Here is an 18978-nt window from a genome sequence, read left to right as displayed (position 1 = left end):
AGATAACGAGCTAGCTCGGGCTAGCTCGCGAGTTGCTCGCGAGACTTAACGAGCTAGGCTGCCAGACCACAAAACCCATAGGCCCATTTATTTAGAAGGCCCAATAGACAAAAACCAAAACCCTAGCTTCCCTTCCCCCTTTCCCCTTCCCTGGTGGTGGCGGCTGAGCTCCCCATCTCCCTGACACGGCGGCGCCACGCGACACGGTCCACGCGGCCACGCCCAACGCCGCCGCTCTGCGCCTCCACCCTAGCGACCGACGCCGCCACCTAACCCCAGCGCCCGCTGGCGGCGGCTCGCCGCTCTCCGCCTCTCCCTGCCCCCACGCCCGACGCCATCGGCGAGCTCGAGCTCGTCCCACGCGCCGCCGCCACTCTCCGCCCCTCCCCCTGTGCCTGCCGCCGCCGGCAAGCTCGAGCTCGTCCCATCCGCCACCAAGGTCCTCCCCGTGGTCGCCGGCGAGCTCGAGCTCGTCCCCTCCGCCGCCAAGGTCCTCCCCGTGGTCGCCGGTGAGCTCGAGCTCGTCCCCTCCACCGCCAAGCTCCTCCCCGTGGTCGCCGGCGAGCTCGAGCTCGTTTCCTCCGCCGTCAAGCTCCTCCCCGTGGTCGCCGGCGAGCTGTCAAGGTACCGGCGAGGTTGAGCTGCTTCCGAGCCTCCGTGGTCGCCGGCTGCCCCCAAAGCTCACAAGCCTAACGAGCTGGCTCGAGCTTTCAAACGAGCCGAGCCGAGCTGGGTTGTTAGCTCGTTAGGATAACGAGCCGAGCCGAGCTAGCTCGTTATCCTAACGAGCCAGACCTAGCCGAGCCGAGCCAGCTCGACATCCACCCCTAGTGTCCACATATAGACCCGTCACTGATGACCTCTTACCTGTGACGGGTTTTAACTTTGTAACCCGTCACAGGTGAGATACCTCACCTCAAACGTGTTCAATTTTTATACCCGTCACTGGTGACTTAAAAAAAAAGAAACCCCCACCTCCACCCCCACCCAGGGGGCCCACCACCCACCCACCAGTCGGACTTCCCCTTATCCCTCTTCTCTTCTCTTGTCTCTTCCTTTCTCGATCTTCTCGCTTCATCCTCTCTTCTCTCTTCTCTCGATCTGCCGACCACTAGCCGTCGCCCCATCCATCCTCCCCCTCCCCCCACGACCACCGTCGCCCCGTCCACCCTCCCCCCTCCCCACACAACCACCGGTTGCCGCGGCCTCCCGCCTCCCTCCACCTCGCTCGCCGCCGATCTCCAGGAGCTCGGAGCTGCCGCCTCCTTCCCCCGTCTCCCGACAGCCGGTCGCCGGATCCGGCCTCGACGAGTTTGGGGGACGAGGATCCAGCGACCGCCGCCTCCTCACCGCCGGTGTCCGCGGCGACCTCCCTCGCCTCCTGACCTCCGGTCTCTCCATCAACCGCCAGCCGCCGCCGCCTCCCCCGCCGACCTCAACGAATACGGGGGACGCGGATCCGGCGGCAGCCGCCTCCCCCACCTACCGACCGTCGACAGCCGGATCTGGCGGGCCCATGAGATCCGGTAGTAGCCGGATCACCGGCTGCCTTCTCCTCTGCCCCCGGACCACCAGCCGCTGGATCTGGTGGACGTCCGCAGCCTGCCCCCGACGTCCTCCGCTACTCGACGATTGGGTGACGTGGATACGGCGGCCGCCACCTCCACACCCAACCGTTGGTGTCTGCGTCCTCCATGTCTCCTTCACCCACAAGCGCCGCCACCATTTCCGATTCGGTTGGCTATTTTTATTGCTAATTTTCATTGCCAAATTTCAGATTGGGCTATATCTTGATTGCTTGTGTGGATTTGTAGTTTGTTAAGATGGGGACCATTACTTTGTGATGTATATTGTTACTTAAGTTGTGTGATCTGTGATATATATTACTTGTGTGAATGTGCTTCATATGTTGTTGTTCTCTGACGTTAACATATCTAAGAATAAAATGCAAAGTTTCTACGAATAAAATGCAAAGTTATCATGTCTTGTTCTCTGAATTGTTCTCTTGCATATCGAGATATTGCTGGGGGCTGTGGGCTTTTGAATTTTTTGGGTGATTTTTCCTACCTGTGACGGGTGGTGAATTAAACCTGTTAGAGGTGATAGACACCTCTGACGGGCTGGAAAGAGCTAGCCGTGGGCCAGAAATACTGGGCCGTCAGAGGTGACTGGGACTTATCAGTGACCATTAGCCCAAACCCATCAAAGGTGATGGTTAGGGCCCGTCATAGGTGACTAACTCTGGTGTAGTGTGCCTCCCACGGATTCACCAGCAAGCACGTTGGCGTTGCGAGTGAAGGTGGGGAAGACGGGTATTTTTGTCCAAGAAAATATTCTAGCATTGATGAACGTTTGAGAATAGTAGTTTAATGAAGCCTATATGTAAAGTATTATTTTGGTGAAACCCACTCTTACCCTGGCATAATGTTAATTTTCTCGGTAGAAGAACGCATCTCCTACTACTACCCTATATAAGCATGCATCCACCACTACACATCGTCCAAGTCCAGCCAGCACTCCAGCAAGCGAAACCACCATGGCTACCGAGCTTCTCGCCAGCCAGCTACTACCATGGCAACCACTTGTTCAGTTACTAGCTGCGGTGCTCTTCCTCCTTCCTCTTGTCTACCTCCTCTTCTTCAAGGGTGACGGCAATGGCGGGGTGATGGATTCTGCATCTGCTCCTTCCCCGCCGGGGCCCCCTCGGCAGCTGCCGGTGCTGGGCAACCTCCTCCAGATCGGCAGTCGGCCGCACCGCTACTTCCAGGCCGTCGCGCGGAGGTATGTCCCGGTGGTGCAGGTGCAGCTCGGCAGCATCCGCACGGTGGTGGTCCATTCGCCGGAGGCGGCCAAGGACGTTCTCCGGACGAACGACCTGCAGTGCTGCAGCCGGCCGTCGTCGCCAGGCAAGTTAATTTGTAAAAAACTGGGCTTTTCGCTTTACTAACTACTTTCATTATTTGATGTTTACGATGAAAGTTCAGTTTACGAAAGAAATATGGTATACGTAAATTTGCCTCAGAAAGTAATATCATCGTATCATAAACCTAGACTAGGGATTTTTATGCCTGAAAAAGTTAAGTCACAGATGCGGCTACAATCAAATACATACGTAGAAAAGTTAAGTCAGAGATATGGATACCAACCGAATGAAGTGTTCATACGCAGGTCTTCCACGCCTGCGATATATATAAAGTCTATATCATCAAAGACATGGTTCATAAAACGCGCATCTTGAAATCACACGGGTGTCTTATTGTGTCTGATCCACGTTAACCCTCCGATTAACCGGGATCAACAATTTCTTCAAATCACGCGGGTGTCTTATTGTGTCTGATCACCCTGCGATTAACCGGGATCAATAATTTCGTGGTACTGATTAACACTACTACAAAACTAATCTTTCTAGACGTTCAAAACCAATATTTGCACATGGCTGGGCTATTGCCAACAACCAAAGGTAAGAGATAATCGTAGATTTTGACAGGCGGATAACCAACGTCAACAAAAATCGATTTTTGTTAGCGGATCTCTTTTTTTCTTAAGAGAACACAGCAGGAGAGGCCCCGCTGTTAGATTAATTTTATTAATAAAATTTAAAAAATTACAAAGAGATTACAAAGAGATTACAACAGATGGATCCAGTCCCTAACTACATCTTGATCTCGTGCATTGAGCCTAAACAATAAAAGAAGCAAATCTCCCTTAAGAAGTTGCTTCCAAGAAGAGAACAAATGCAATTTATCCTCAAAAATGAAACCATTCCTTTGCTTCCAAATATTCCAAACACCTAAGAGAAATTTCTCCATAAAACATTTTCCTGGATAAAGAGCTTTAGCTGACAGAAGCATGTTCTCCAATGCTAGCGGATCTCTTAAGGTGCCACCAGTGACAGCACCCTTATGTCACCGCCAGCAAAGAGATTTTTGGGAAAAAAGAAATAAAAACATTTTTCACAACAACAAGATTTGGTTCAAATCCACATTTTTTTAAACAACACACAAACATCTACATCAATAGATTAATATCAACAAATAGAAACATCAACATTGTCATCGTCTTTGCCATGTGGAGAGCCATCACAGTCTTCGTCATGTCGAGCTCCATCGGCGAATGGCATGCATGGATCCTTCTTTCCTAACTGTAGTTCTGGGTCACGCCAAGCTGCAGCCCTCACCTTCATGCTCGTTGCCAAGCCATCCACCGTCGAGGCCCGCCACTGCTGTTGTCATCCCGGGGCTACCTCACCATCATCATCCCACTGTTGGCTCAAGGAGTTGCTGGGGGGAGAACGAGCGAAGATTGGCCGCCATTTTGCCGCCCTGCAGCCATCCCACCATCGCAGTTGCTAGGGGAGAGTGGAGAGGAGCGAGTGAGAGAGATGGATGAGAACAGGTGAGGATGAAGACAGCGGGTGAGACAGAGGGATGAGAATGAGTGGAAAGAAGGCTTTACCTTATCGTTTGGGAGGGTGTTACCACCCCCCCTCCCCCCCGGGTGGTAAGGCGGTTATAACCATGTGAAATTCGTGTTCAAAAACAGCGACATGTTTGGCAGAAACATGAAAAAAATGAAAAACACTTATATGCGTGCAGAAATTGGGATAATTAGAAGAATATTTAGGATACTTGCAAACCTAACTTGTGGATGTAAAATACAAAAATTCGGCATGACCTTTTCTATATTATAGACTTTGTAGTATAATAATGCAAGAATTTCTATACTATGGACTTCATAGCATAATAATGCAAGAACTCATAGTACATTCAACCCCATACTGACAGAAAGGAGGAGAGAACAGCCGGAAGATATTTTCTCCACTATTGGGCCCTAATAGGCCGGTTAGACAGTGCCAATGAAGGCCCAATACTTTTTTATTTTTTCCATTTCCTAAACTATTATTGACTTTGCCCTCAAATTTGATTTTATCTTACCCTTTTTCAAAAAAATTATTCACCATGTGTCATTACAAATCAAGAACTACATCCATGATTTTTTTTCATTTTCTTGATATTTTTTGGAATTTTTAAATTTGCTCAAAGTTCACCAAACCCTTACCACTGATAACACTTACCGTATCCCTGCGGTAAGCATGATTACCGGTGGTAAACGAAACCCTGGTGGAAAGTATCTCATGGACTATTTTATAAGGCTTCAATGTTTTACTGGTGGTACTATATATTAAGAGGTGCGTCTATAAAAAATAGGGTCATGTTTACAAGCGGTCCTTTTAAGGATTTTATCAGTGAAAATCAATGTATTTTGCTGACGTTTATTTTTTTTCGTCGGAGAAAAAAAAGAGGTGACGCATGGAAAAATCATTTTGTAGTATGTGGTGATCGATGTGCGTGTTCACCGTTCATCTATTAATCAGGTCCACAGATGTTGAGCTACAACTACCTGGACGTGGCCGTCAGCCCCTACAGCCTACTGGCGTGAGATGCGGAAGCTCCTCGTCATCGAGCTAACGAGCATCCGCCGCGTCCAGTCCTTCGCCTACGCGCGGGCCGCCGAAGTGGCCCGCCTCGTCGACACCCTCGCCGCCTCCCCGGCGGGCGTCCCCGTCGACCTCAGTAGCGCTCTCTACACGTTCTCCGACGGGGTCATCGGCACGGTGGCCTTCGGGAAGGTGTACGGTTCGGCGGCGTGGTCGTCGTGGGAGTGGGGCGCGTCGTTCCAGGAGGCGATGGACGAGACGATGCAGGTGCTCGGCAGCTTCAGCTTCGAGGACTTCTTCCCGTCGTCGGCGCTGGCGCGGTGGGCCGACGCCCTCACCGGTGCGGCGGGGCGGCGGCGGAGGGTCTTCCACCGCATCGACGGTTTCTTCGACGCGGTGATCGACAAGCACCTCGAGCCTGAGAGGCTCAGCGCCGGGGTGCAGGAGGACATGGTCGACGCGATGGTGATGGTGTGGAGGGAGCAGAAAGACGAGGCCTTTGGACTGACGCGCGATCATATCAAGGCAATCTTGCTGGTATGTTTTATTAATTTGTTGAGCAAATTTCATAAGACCACAGGGTGTTGACACACAATACTAAACCACAAGTAACTTTACTATTTCAAAGTTTTATCATAATAAAATTGTAAATCTCAAAAATCACCTAGTAACTTTTTAATACACATTATATAAAAGCATTAGTATTAAAACTAATTGATTAAGTACTTAGAGCATCACCAACAGTGCCCCAATTCCATTCCTATTAATTTTTTTATGGAATTTTAGTTGAAAAAACTGATCCAACAGTATCCTGATCATCTCTCAAAATTTTGCCGCTCCCATCCCCGCGTATGTCGCTCTCCTTTTATAAGGGTGGCTTGATCATCTCCTAAAATTTAGCCGCTCCCATCCCTGCCTATATCACTCTCCTCTTCTAAGGGAGAGGGCTCGCTCCCAAAATTAGTTTCACACTTTTTCTGTCCATCGATCTCCTGGTACGTGGATCTGGCAAATGGGCCACATAAAGGAGCGAGCACTATTAAGGCAGAAGCTCAAGCTCATGTACGGGAGAAACAATTTATGCTGATTTCGGTTGTTAGTTTAGCATGGGCCCACCTTTTACTTTTTGAAATTAATTAAATTTAAGGTTTCTCTTAGAGAGACAAGTTTTTCACTACCTATTTTCAGTTTAATTAGGAAGCCCAGTAACAAAATTTTGATGGTGTATTATTCACATTCCATTGATGATGCTCTTACTAGAGAAGATAGGTGAGATGAAACATACTTAGGCCCTGTTTCTTTCAGCTTGAGATTATTATAATCTAGATTATTCAGAGTAAGTTGAAAGAAACAGACAACTTATTGAAGTAGCTTATTATAATCTGGATCCCAGCTTATTATAATCTGATAAGCTCATTTAGGTGAGTTTTTTTTTCAGATTATTGGGTGAAAAATTACCCACCATGCCACACACTCCCTTTTTAGACTTGCAAACCCAATAATCTAGGCTCTAATAATCTAGAAAAGAAACAACTAACCGTTTATTCTACTACAGATTATAACAATCTAGCTTATAGTAATCTGACTCAATAATCTAGATTATAATAATCTTAAGAATTATAATCTTAAGCTGAAAGAAACAGGGCCTTATATACAGGTAGCAATCCAATAGGGAAAAATGTTCAAAGAAAAGAAAAGTGTTGCTAAAATCAAGTAAAAAAAATATGGCGCCATATATTTTAGAAAACTTAAATAGAAAATAATTCACTTAACCATAAAAAAAATACTACAAAAGCTACGTCATTTTTCCCGACGTAAATGATGGGGGAGACCATCAAAGATAGATGAATATTGCTGACAGTTCAGATCAACGTACGTCAAATTAGTCCCGACGTAAATGCACATTATAGAAATTAATCCTAATGCTTGTCCGTTAGATAATTTTATTTTTCTTTGACAAGCTAGTCCCGAAGGAAATTTCATGACATTGACACGTCAAGAACAATTTTCACGATGGATTTTGACCGTCAGTGGTAATATGGTTTCTAGGAGTGCTTAGATGCACTGGTGGAGAGTTGCTTTTTAGTCCTTGTTCGTAACTCTCATGTAGTCCTGATTTGAAAACCGGGACTATTAATCCGGGACTAAGGATCGTTATCTTTAATCCCGGGTGAAATAACCGGGACTAAAGATCGATCTTTAGTCACGGTTGAACTGGGACTAAAGATCTCTCTCTTTAGTCTCGGTTGGTAACAGGGACTAAAGATCGACAAGGCAGTCTTAGGGCAGTTCCCATTTTCTTTTTATTTTCTCCCAAATCAAGTTGGATGTATATACCCAAATCACACAACAAATCCCCAAATCCCCAAATCTGACTGCCATGCATATACCCAAATCCCCAAATCAATGTAACATCCCAAATCATTCACATCCCAAATACAAATCCTAAATCTTACAAAACATCACAAATCTTAAACAAATTACACACAAATGAAATGCATCACAGATCGATTATACATCTCAGATCTATGCAATGAATCACAAATTGTAATAGAAGAAATTATACATCTCTCAAATCACAAATAAAAAAAGGGGGGAGAACCGGCTGCATGCCACGGCTGCTGCGCGCTGCCCCGCTGGCCGCCACGTCGCGCGCGGCCCCGCCACCCTCTGCCGCGCGGGTCGCGGCCCCGCCGCTCGCTGCCGCCGCCGACGCGGGCCCTCAGATGTGAGGAGGAGAGGGGAGGAGGAGGAAGGGGAGGAGGGGGAGGAGGAGGAAGGGGAGGAGAGGAGATGAAGTAGCCAGATCTGATCTGAGAGATAGGAGGAGAATATGAGGAGGAAGCTGGTCTGAGACTTAACCGATTAGATGTGGAAGAGAAATATTTACTCCCGGTTGGTATTCCCAACCGGACTAAGATCCTCGGCCTCCTGACATGCCTCTGACAGGCCACGAACCGGGACAAAAGATCAAAATTTTTATAACCGGGTCTAAAAACAATCTTTAGTCCCGGTTCTTTTTGGATCTAGGACTATTGTGGAATTTGCTAGACCGACCAAAGATGGTTTCTCCATCAGTGATGGCTACAATATTTGTATAATTAATTAAAAGAACCCATGTATTTCAGCTAAGTCTAGAACTCATGTATAGTAGATCAAAGTAAAATTGATTAAGGGTGTAGCAGTATGAAACTTTAGGTGTGCCCATTAATTTGTGCAATTTGCATAGTAATACTTCGGGTTTTTGTGGAGGTTACACTTTGTCGAGTGAATTTAAATTTGGTTTTGTATATGCGCAAATAGATTAGAAATATTAAGTATAAATGCACAAATAAACACCCAATCTACAAATCGATAATTATCTCTATATCCCCACAAAGATATATATATCTGTAATAGCCTACCCTCCAAAACCACGAAGCCCAACCCAACCGATGAGTGGGTCCACTTACACATACCACACCACTTACACTTTTATTCTCACTTCGTGTAAATAGGGTTAACCGGGAAATGATATGGTTGGAATGACAATGTTAACAGCTTAATAGGAAGAACAGATCTTGGGCACTCAGATAGAAGTTGGCAACTATGTATTATCTCTTCTCAAACCCAACTGGGTTGAGCCGCCGCCGCCAATGCCGCCAAGTTGCCAAGCCTATGTTCTTGAGTAGGGTACTCTATTTTTATATTACAGTTTCACCAACCATTCTTTCCTTCTACGCTACTGCTAGCTACGACAAAGAGAAATGGACCTGTTACAAGGCCCAGTCCGGCCCAACGTACTTAGCATTCGGTTTGACAAATCTTGTTGTTTGCCTTGGCGCCACCTCCTGATCCTCCTGGTCAGCATCCAGCATGATCTGCTCCTCAGCCTCCACCCTTGCTGCATCATCGGTCTTAGTAACATCAGAGCCTCCAGGATCGCTGGCAATCCCCCTCCCTTGGAATTTGGCTTGCCCCCAAGCCAAGGCAGCAGGAAAACAAGAACGCAAGTCCTCCAAGTCCTCCCAAGTCACATCCTCCGCTGCAGAATTAGTCCAATGAATAAGAACTTGTGGAATAGTTGAGTTACCCTTTTTGATAAGACGAGTATCCAATAACTAGGAGGGAATCTGGAAAACACTGTCAGCAGCAGGCAGAGTAGTCTGTATAGTGCCCTTAAACCCCTTAGCGTCCTTCAATTGAGAGACATGGAAAACTGGGTGTATAGCACTTGTAGCAGGTTTGCTCGAGTGATTTGCTCGAGTGGCAATAGAGGTTTGGATGTAAGGCTGCAGTTTAAGATAAACCCAGTCACCAATAGCAAAATCCCGGAAATTGCGTTTCTTGTTAGCCATATGCTTCATTTGTTGTTGTGCACGATTGAGTTGTTGCTGGACCAGTGACTGCATAAGATTTCTTTCCTTGAGCCATTGTGCAAGATCAGGAATGGCACAATCTTCAGCACATATACCAAAATGGCTGGGAGCATAGCCATATAGTACTTCAAAAGGAGTAGAATGTAAGGAGGAGTGATAGGATGTGTTATACCAACACTCCGCTAAGTGCAACCAGGTGACCCATTTGGAAGGGGTGGCATGAACAAAACATCTGAGATACATTTCTAGGCACTGGTTGACTCGTTCGGTTTGGCCATCCGTTTGTGGGTGATAGGCCGAACTGAGGTGAAGTTTTGTTCCTGACCACTGGAATAACTGCTCCCAAAGCTGGCTAGTGAAGATTCTGCACGGTCAGAAACAATAATCTGAGGAAGACCATGTAACTTAAAAATGTGAACCATGAACACCTTAGCTACATCAATTGCAGTGAATGGGTGAGCCAAAGGAATGAAATGACTATACTTGGAAAATCTATCCACCACGACAAGAATGCAGTTATAAGAGTTCGAGCGAGGCAAACCTTCTATGAAATCAAGGGAAATGGCTTGCCAAGCTCCTGCTGGCACAGGTAGTGGTTGAAGCAGCCCTGGATACTTAGCCCTATCCGGTTTAGCTTGCAAACAAATTTGGCACTGCTGGACATATTGCTTGACTTGAGATTTCATGCCCTGCCAAGCAAACAGATGTTTCAATTTGGCATAAGTAACAGGGAACCCTGAATGACCTCCAATTGGGCTAGCATGCAACTCTTGAATCAATTTGGATTGTAAAATAGGGTTATTACCAACCCAGATTCTGCCCTTATATTTGATCACGCCGGAATGCAGAGTATACCCAGGTTTAGCTGCAGAGTTTAGAGTCAATGCAGTTAACAAGTCAGAAGAATGGGCATCATGTTGATAGCCCTGAACTACCTCCTAGAGCCAGAGTGGAGTGCAACTAGAGATAGCAGACAGTTCAGAATCACCTTGAAATTTCCTTGACAGTGCATCAGCGGCAGCATTAGTTGTACCCTTTCGATAGCAGATTTTGTAAGAAAGACCAAGTAGTTTAGTAAACGCCTTATGCTGCCAAGGTGTATGGATACGCTGATCAGACAAATGAATCAAGCTATGATGGTCAGTTAGAATGGTGAACTCGCCCATCTGGAGGTAGGAACGCCAGTGATCAATTGCTGTTAAAATAGCCATGCATTCTTTTTCGTATGTGGAAAGTCCTTTGGTTCTAGGCCCTAAAGCCTTGCTGATGTATGCTAAGGGATGACCATTCTAAGATAATACTGCTCCAATGCCTGCTTTAGATGCATCTGTTTCCACTGTAAAAGGTTTACTGAAGTCAGGCAATGCCAACACTGGGGCTGAAACTAATGCCTGCTTGAGGTGCTGAAAAGCCAGATCAGTTGCATCAGACCAGACAAAAGGTACTCCCTTCCTTAATAGTTGGGTTAGAGGTTTACTGATAACTCCAAAGTTTCTAACAAATTTCCTATAGTAACCAGCTAACCCAAGGAAACCCCTCAATTTCTTCACAGATGTAGGAACAGGCCAGTCAACTACTTCCTTAATTTTGCCAGGATCTGTAGATACACCTGCTGCACTGATGATGTGACCAAGATATGTAAGCTGTTGTTGAGCAAAGGAGCATTTGGACAATTTAACCTGCCATTGATGTTTCTGCAGAAGGGATAAAACTTGTTGCAAATGGTCCAAATGTGAGGCTAGGTCAGGACTGTAGATGAGAATGTCGTCGAAGAATACCAAGGCAAATTTTCTGAGGACAGTTTTCAATGTTGCATTCATAGCTCCTTGGAAAGTTGCTGGAGCACCAGTGAGTCCAAATGACATAACCTTGTATTCATAATGCCCAGTGTGAGTCTGAAAGGCTGTTTTATGTTCATCCCCTGCCTTCATTCTAATTTGAAGGTAACCAGCCCGTAGGTCAAGTTTTGAAAACCACTTAGCACCCGCTAACTCATCTAATAATTCATCAATAACAGGCATTGGGTATGTACTTTTAACAGTAATAGCATTTAGCTGCCTATAATCAATCACCAATCTCCAGGATCCATCTTTTTTCCTGACCAGAAGAGCAGGAGAAGCAAAGGCACTGTGGCTTGGTTGTATAACTCCAGATTCAAGCATTTTAGAAATTTGGGATTCGATTTCATCTTTAAGGGCTGGATTGAATCTATATGGTCTCAAATTAACTGGTTTAGAACCAGGAAGCAAGGGAATGCTGTGGTCACACACTCTTTGTGGAGGTAACCCTTTTGGTTCAGCAAATACAGACTGAAATTGTTGAAGTATTGGCTGGACTACTTCAGGTATGCAACTGGAATCAGTGTGCAGAGTAGAATATAATTGAATCATGCACTGATCAGAACCATTCTTAACCATACCATGACACTGTTCCAAGGAAATGAGGGGGCACTGTCCAGTAATTGGAGTAATACCATGGAATTTAACAGTGTGTCCAGCAATCTGAAGTTCTAACCATTTATCCACCCAATCAACCTTCATGGGACTGAACTATTCAAGCCAGTCCATTCCCAGGATGATATCATAGCTTCCTAGTGGCAGAAGCTTAAAAGTACTTTTGAAATCATACCCTTGCATCCACCAGTTACAATCGACCAGCTCATGAGTACACTGCATGATACTACCATCTGCCACTCTAACATTAACTGAACTAGGAAGAGGAGTGAGGCCTGCCAGTTTCTGACCAATTTGCTGATCAATGAATGAGTGGGTGCTACCGGAGTCAACTAACATAAGCACCTCAGTACCCTGTACCCAACCTCTTAGCCGAATGGATTTAGAGGAATCAGTACCCCACAATGCCTGTTGGGAAATGGCCATCAGTTGGTTCTCTACTTGGTCATCAGTAAATTCAGTAGTACCAGGTTGATCAGACTCCAAATCAGAATGCAAGGCTTCCAATAATTCCTGAACAACATTTAACTGCACTGAAGTAGCACACTTATGATCACGTCCCCATCGTTCTCCACGAACAAAACAAAGGCCCTTAGACCTTCTATATGCCTTAAGAGACGCCAATCGATCATCTTTGGTCTTATCTGCTTCTGAAAACTTCCTTTCTGTTGGACTGCTAGGAGTTAAACCTTTGCTGTTAGGAATCACAGATGAGTAGGTGGTAGTTCTTGGTGCTGCAGGTTTGATATAAACCTGATTGTTCCCACCTTTGCCACTAACAGATTTCATCCCTTCCAAAACCTCCTCCTGCAACAGAGCTATTGAGCATGCAGTATCGAGATCCTGTGGCCTATGTACCATTACTACCCCCCTAATATCATCTCTAAGCCCTTCAACAAATTTTTGAACAAAGTAGACTGGAGTTAAAGCACTGTCATATGCCATGAGCTGATGCATTAGACTATCAAATTGCTCCACATACTCTGCTACTGAGCTATTTTGCTGTGTATGGAACCACTGTCTAATGAGAGCTTCCTGCCGATCTCTAGTAAATCTAGCACACACCAATTCACAAAGAGTTGGCCAAGTGATACCAGCAATCTGAGAACGGATGGATTGCAACCAGAATGCCGCATTTCCACAGAAATTCAAGGTCGCTACCTTAACCCAGTGCATCGGCAAAATGCCATAAACATCAAAGTACTGTTCACAGTTGCTCTTCCACATTTGCGGGTTGTTTCCATCGAATTTTGGACAGGTCATAGGGGGAAGATTAGCACTCAAATCTACGGGTGCAGTGGCTGAACTAGAGGACGGCGACTCAAGGTTAGAGCGATTCAAAGTGAAGAGAGACGGATCGCGCTTACCAGCTAGCCATGACGATTCCTGCCCTGTGGGTTCCTGAGGGTTCTCCTGCTTAAAGATTGTGCCCTCAATGTGAGTGACCTTGTCGCTGAGGGTCTGTACGGATGCGCCTAGCTCCTCCACCTTCTTCTCCACCAAGGGAATTCGCACTTCGAACACCTTCTTGAGATCCGAGAAATCCTTCCTCGCCCTCTCCTTTGCCTCCTCCCTTTTCTTCTCAGCCACCTCCCTCTTCCTTTCATTCTCCTCCATAGTTCGTAACAACAGATCCAATTTGCTCTCCGAAGCCATGACTTCAAGAGGTGGTGGACGAATCTGTACTAGAATCAATCACTCCACTCTCCGAATCCGGCTCAACCAGGGAAAGGCAAGTTTCCTTTTCACGGAATTCAACCCTAGGGAAGATTCCAATCCTTTCCTGGGATTATGCGAACCAAATCAAGAGGGTTTTTGGGAGCGGAAGGCTCTGATACCAGATTGTTAGCAGCTTAATAGGAAGAACAGATCACACGCACTCAGATAGAAGTTGGCAACTATGTATTATCTCTTCTCAAACCCAACTGGGTTGAGCCGCCACCGCCAACGCCGCCAAGTTGCCAAGCCTGTGTTCTTGAGTAGGGTACTCTATTTTTATATTACAGTTTCACCAACCATTCTTTCCTTCTACGCTACTGCCAGCTACGACAAAGAGAAATGGACCTATTACAAGGCCCAGTACGGCCCAACGTACTTAGCATTTGGTTTGACAAGTCTTGTTGTTTGCCTTGGCGCCACCTCCTGATCCTCCTGGTCAGCATCCGGCACGATCAGCTCCTCAGCCTCCACCCTTGCTGCATCATCGGTCTTAGTAACATCAGAGCCTCCAGGATCGCTGACAGACAAGCCCTTATAAATTGGTTCCACTCTTAGCAAAGTGGTACTAACATGCACATAGCTAGGATGTTACACACCCTACCTCAAAGGACAATTTACCCATATAGCCACACAGGTATATAGGCAAATGTCTAGCAACACCCCCCCTCTTAGGGCACGTCCGCACGTCCAGTGCCGACGCCATATGCCATGTCATGTGCCTCACACAGAGCCCACATGCATCATGCGCCGGCATATCCTAATTGGACCAGAATGTCATGCACCCCCTCTCAAAGGACTCGACGTCCCCGTCGGCCCAACTTACCCATACGTCGAGTCCAACTTACCCATATAGCCACAGGCATATAGGTAAATGTCTACGAACACGCCTCCTCTTAGCGCACGTCCATACGTCCAGTGCCGACACCATATGCCTCACACACATTGGGCCAGGAAATCACCCCCTCCCCCTCTCAAAGGACCCGACATCTCCGTCGGCCCAACTTACCTATATAGACACATGCATATAGGCAAATGTCCAGGAACACGCCCCTTCTTAGGGCACATCTAGTGCCGATGCCATATGCCATGCCATATGCCTCACATAGAGCCCACATGCACCACGCGTCATATTCCCGCATACTGACCCGTACGTGCAACCGCGAAAGTCGGCTTTGATACCATTTGTAACAGCCTACCCTCCAAAACCGCGTAGCCCAACCCAACCGACGGGTGAGCCCACTTACATAAACCACCCCACTTACACTTTCATCATCACTTTCTGTAAAAGGGAGTGATATGGTTGGAGGGACAAGCCCTTATAAGTTGGTTCCACTCTTGCTAAACTAGGAATGTGGTTCTAAACATGCACACAACTCTCATGGGCCACACAAGTCACATCTTAATTGGGCCAGAAGGTCATATATGTACTGGAAGGGGGAACATCACGTACGTTTTTTACATCTCAAGAAGTAGCATATATAGAATTTGTTGTTTAAAACTGGAATGAGTACCTTTGAACATCGATAGATGTAAGAAACCCATGATTTTGTTACAGCAAACATAAGGTTGAATCTTGGCTAATGCAAATTTAATAAGGACTTCACATATAATAAGGCATAAAAAAACTTGTACATGAGTAGCGTGGAAGTTTTGGATCACCAAATCAATTTTTCTATACTAATTTGATACTAGTGGTGGTGTCCGAGTCTGCTTTCAACACCACAAAATGGCATGTGAGCCTATAAGCATAAGGTTCTCACAACATCTTAATAGCCCAGAAATACTAATTCTAGAAATGATAAAGGTTATATGAAAAACCTTCAAATTGCGTACCACCCACAGATGAATTGTAAGTGTCCAATCCTGTATTATCCGATTGTATGGCTTGTGAAAATAGATAAAGTGGATAAAAAAGGTAATCTAGCAGCCTTTGGAGATGGCATTATATGTCTAATCGACTAACTATGCTATAAACTTATAATTTTTGTTTTTTCTTTTATATCATATATATCCATTGCAAGCATAGGCCTTTAGCAAGTAATTGAAATGGTTGAATGGTTCATACAATTCAATCATTTCGTTGTCTAATTTTATTTTTTAAAAAATATGAAAATTGTACTATTTTTTTTATAAATTGCACTATTTTCAACAAAGTACAAAAATTTTACAAATCATAGCCCAATGCTATATACGTTGCAAGTTATAAATTTAAAGAAAGGTTGAAATGGCTACATGGTTCATGCAACTCAGTCATTCTCTTATCTGAAGGTAACTATATAACTGTACATAATATTATACTCCTTTCTTCCCAAATTGATCATCATATATGTTTATGCACTAAGACCAAGGATAATTTAAATCACATCAATCAAGAAACCATGCACATATTCTCCCACAATATATGCATTGATTAAAATGCCATGCCAATTACACCTTAGCATATACACGTTCTCCCATGCTACATTAATTGTATTATGATGAAATCCATGTCCATATGGTTATATGATGATCAATTTGAGAAATTTTAAATTCTATTATATGATGATCAATTTGGGAATGAGGGAGTAGGAGAAATACAGATGTATGTATATAAACAACACACAACTTGTTTTGAAAAAAAATAAAGGTGCCTATAATTAATCAGAGCGCCACATCTGACTTCAGGATGCATTTGTGGGAGGAATCGACACGACTGCTGTAACTGTCACTTGGATTATGTCCGAGCTTATGAGGAACCCAAGGGTAATGCAAAAGGCACAGGCTGAAGTGCATAACATTGTGAAAAACAAATCAAAAGTATGTGAAGAAGATATCCAAAACATGAAATACCTTAAGATGATAATAAAAGAAAATTTCAGGCTGCATCCACCAGGGACACTGTTGATTCCTAGACAAACCATGAAAACATGCACAATTGGTGGATACAGTGTGCCATCAGAAACAAGAATATATGTAAATGTATGGGCAATGGGAAGAGATCCTAACATATGGGACAATCCAGAACAGTTCTATCCAGAGAGATTTGAGGACAAAGGAATTGATTTCAGAGGGTCACATTTTGAGCTCCTTCCTTTTGGGTCAGGGCGAAGGATTTGTCCTGGCATTGCTATGGGTGTGGCCAATGTGGAGCTTGTAGTAGCCAATCTGTTGTATTGTTTTAATTGGCAACTTCCGAAGGGAATGAAAGAAGAAGATATTGATATGGACGAAATAGGCCAGCTTGCTTTTCGGAAGAACTTCCTCTTTTGATTGTGCCTATGAAACATTGATAGTAGGGTGGACAGTGAGATGACCATAAGGGACTAGTATTATTATCCATTTCAAATAAAATAAAAACTATTTTGTGTTATTCACATGGTTTTATATGCGTTTATTGAATAAAAATGTATGTAGAATGAATAACTTAATGTACCAACAATAAATTTCGGACTAGGAATGGCTTTCGGCCTCCTTTACTTGTAATTTCTGAACATTCCATAGCGGCAAACTGGCCATATGTTTGATAAATGTAAGCTGCAATGAAATAAGGGGAAATGCTTGTAAAGGATGGGTTGTGATGACTTTAGATATAAAAGTACTATAGGAAAAGAAGATTATTGCGCTAAAAATAGCACACACCAATGGTTTCCTCAGCCATCTGCTGGGAGGTTGCTGGCAATTACAATGGTGACCGCCAAAAACCACATGTATCTAAGAAAAATAAATGGAACAAGAAAACCACAAAATCACTTTTTTATAATGTCGAAAACTAGAAAAACTATAGTGTCCACAATATAATGTCCACGTGGATCAAAATTTATTTTGAAGCAATGCTCATGACAAAATATTGAGTTAGCTCAGTATTTTTTTTAAAATATTATAATTAAATATCATTATAAATCATGTACTACTTCGAAGGATTTTGGGTGTTTTTTTCTTTTTTATTAGAATTTGAATTCTAACAAATTTTATCAAAGCCCATGGTTACCAGCGGTTTAGGAAACCCCGAACACAACTGCTGCTGGACATGCATAGCCAGATCACTTTGTTGGTTGCCGAGCTAGCTCCATAGTAATAAGTAGGGAGTTGTTCCTTTGCTCACTCTACCTAGCAGAGATATGCCTTAGGAAGCTATTCTAATTGACCTAGAGCACCAGATAGGAGGAAACATATCCTATGCACACAAACCTTTCGTGCACACTCTGTGTACATCAACTATATCACAGAAAATTTTCGCCATGCGCGCACGAGAGAGAGTTGACCACGATTTGGAATAAAAATTCGCTCCCCAGAAGTGATGTACGATATATCCGGAGATGGGAACCTGATCTATTGAGAGATATGATAGGGATTCTGTTGGAGATGATTTTTTTGACCAAAATTTCCTAAATCTGAGGATAGAGAATAAAATAAGGAAGCTATTGGGCATGCTCTCATATATGATATGCTTCAAGCAGTCAACATTACAAAAGAGACAAGGAAAGTAAATATTAGGGTAACTAGAGTTTGGGAACGCATAAATTCCGATAGCAATGAGTTAATTTGCCTGACATGATACTTATTGACGAAAGAGGTTAGTATAACTACTCTTCTCGCAAATATTTTTTTTACATGTAACAACACAAGAGGCTACTACTGCGCTATATTAAATATCGCAAATAATTCTGATATATATAAATGTATTGTCACTTGAATTTGTTTAAGCGGAAAGACACTTAAATCAGGTTATTTTAAAGAAACATGAGATGCATGCTATTTTATAGAAATCTCACAACATGAGATGCATGCTAAAATATCAGGTTAATAAGTTTGATATGTATAGTGATACTAGTACTCCGTTCTTATCCATACTTTCTAGAGAAGTCATTCATGTACGCATGTTTGATTAAGATTGTTGAGCGACTATTATCGTGGATTATTTTCTTGATTATAAGGATAAACTAAATGTTTTGAGAAATAATTTATAAACAAATTTTAAACAAGTGAAGTAGAAGAAATTTGTTTGAAAAAAAAACATATGTTTTGAAGCATG

The 18978-nt window shown here is 44.3% G+C and overlaps 1 protein-coding gene and 1 pseudogene across 1 annotated transcript; one reads left to right on the top strand and one right to left on the bottom strand.

Annotated features, from left to right (window-relative positions):
• The first annotated feature begins 2499 nt into the window (after positions 1 to 2499).
• LOC4342952 (4-hydroxyphenylacetaldehyde oxime monooxygenase-like) lies at positions 2500 to 17315 on the top strand (annotated as a pseudogene).
• Positions 12057 to 13963, bottom strand: LOC136357152 (uncharacterized). Its single transcript, XM_066312046.1, has one exon. The coding sequence runs from the start codon at positions 13902 to 13904 to the stop codon at positions 12345 to 12347; it is 1560 nt and encodes a 519-aa protein (XP_066168143.1). The 5' UTR covers positions 13905 to 13963; the 3' UTR covers positions 12057 to 12344.
• Positions 17316 to 18978: the final 1663 nt, after the last annotated feature.

The sequence above is a fragment of the Oryza sativa genome, chromosome 7, assembly GCF_034140825.1.
Source record: "Oryza sativa Japonica Group chromosome 7, ASM3414082v1".
NCBI lineage: Eukaryota > Viridiplantae > Streptophyta > Magnoliopsida > Poales > Poaceae > Oryza > Oryza sativa.
This window is presented reverse-complemented; position numbering and strand designations above follow the sequence as displayed.

Excerpts from the sequence above, each read along its gene's own strand:
- LOC136357152 (XM_066312046.1), bottom strand. The coding sequence starts at position 13,904 with ATGGCTTCGGAGAGCAAATTGGATCTGTTGTTACGAACTATGGAGGAG.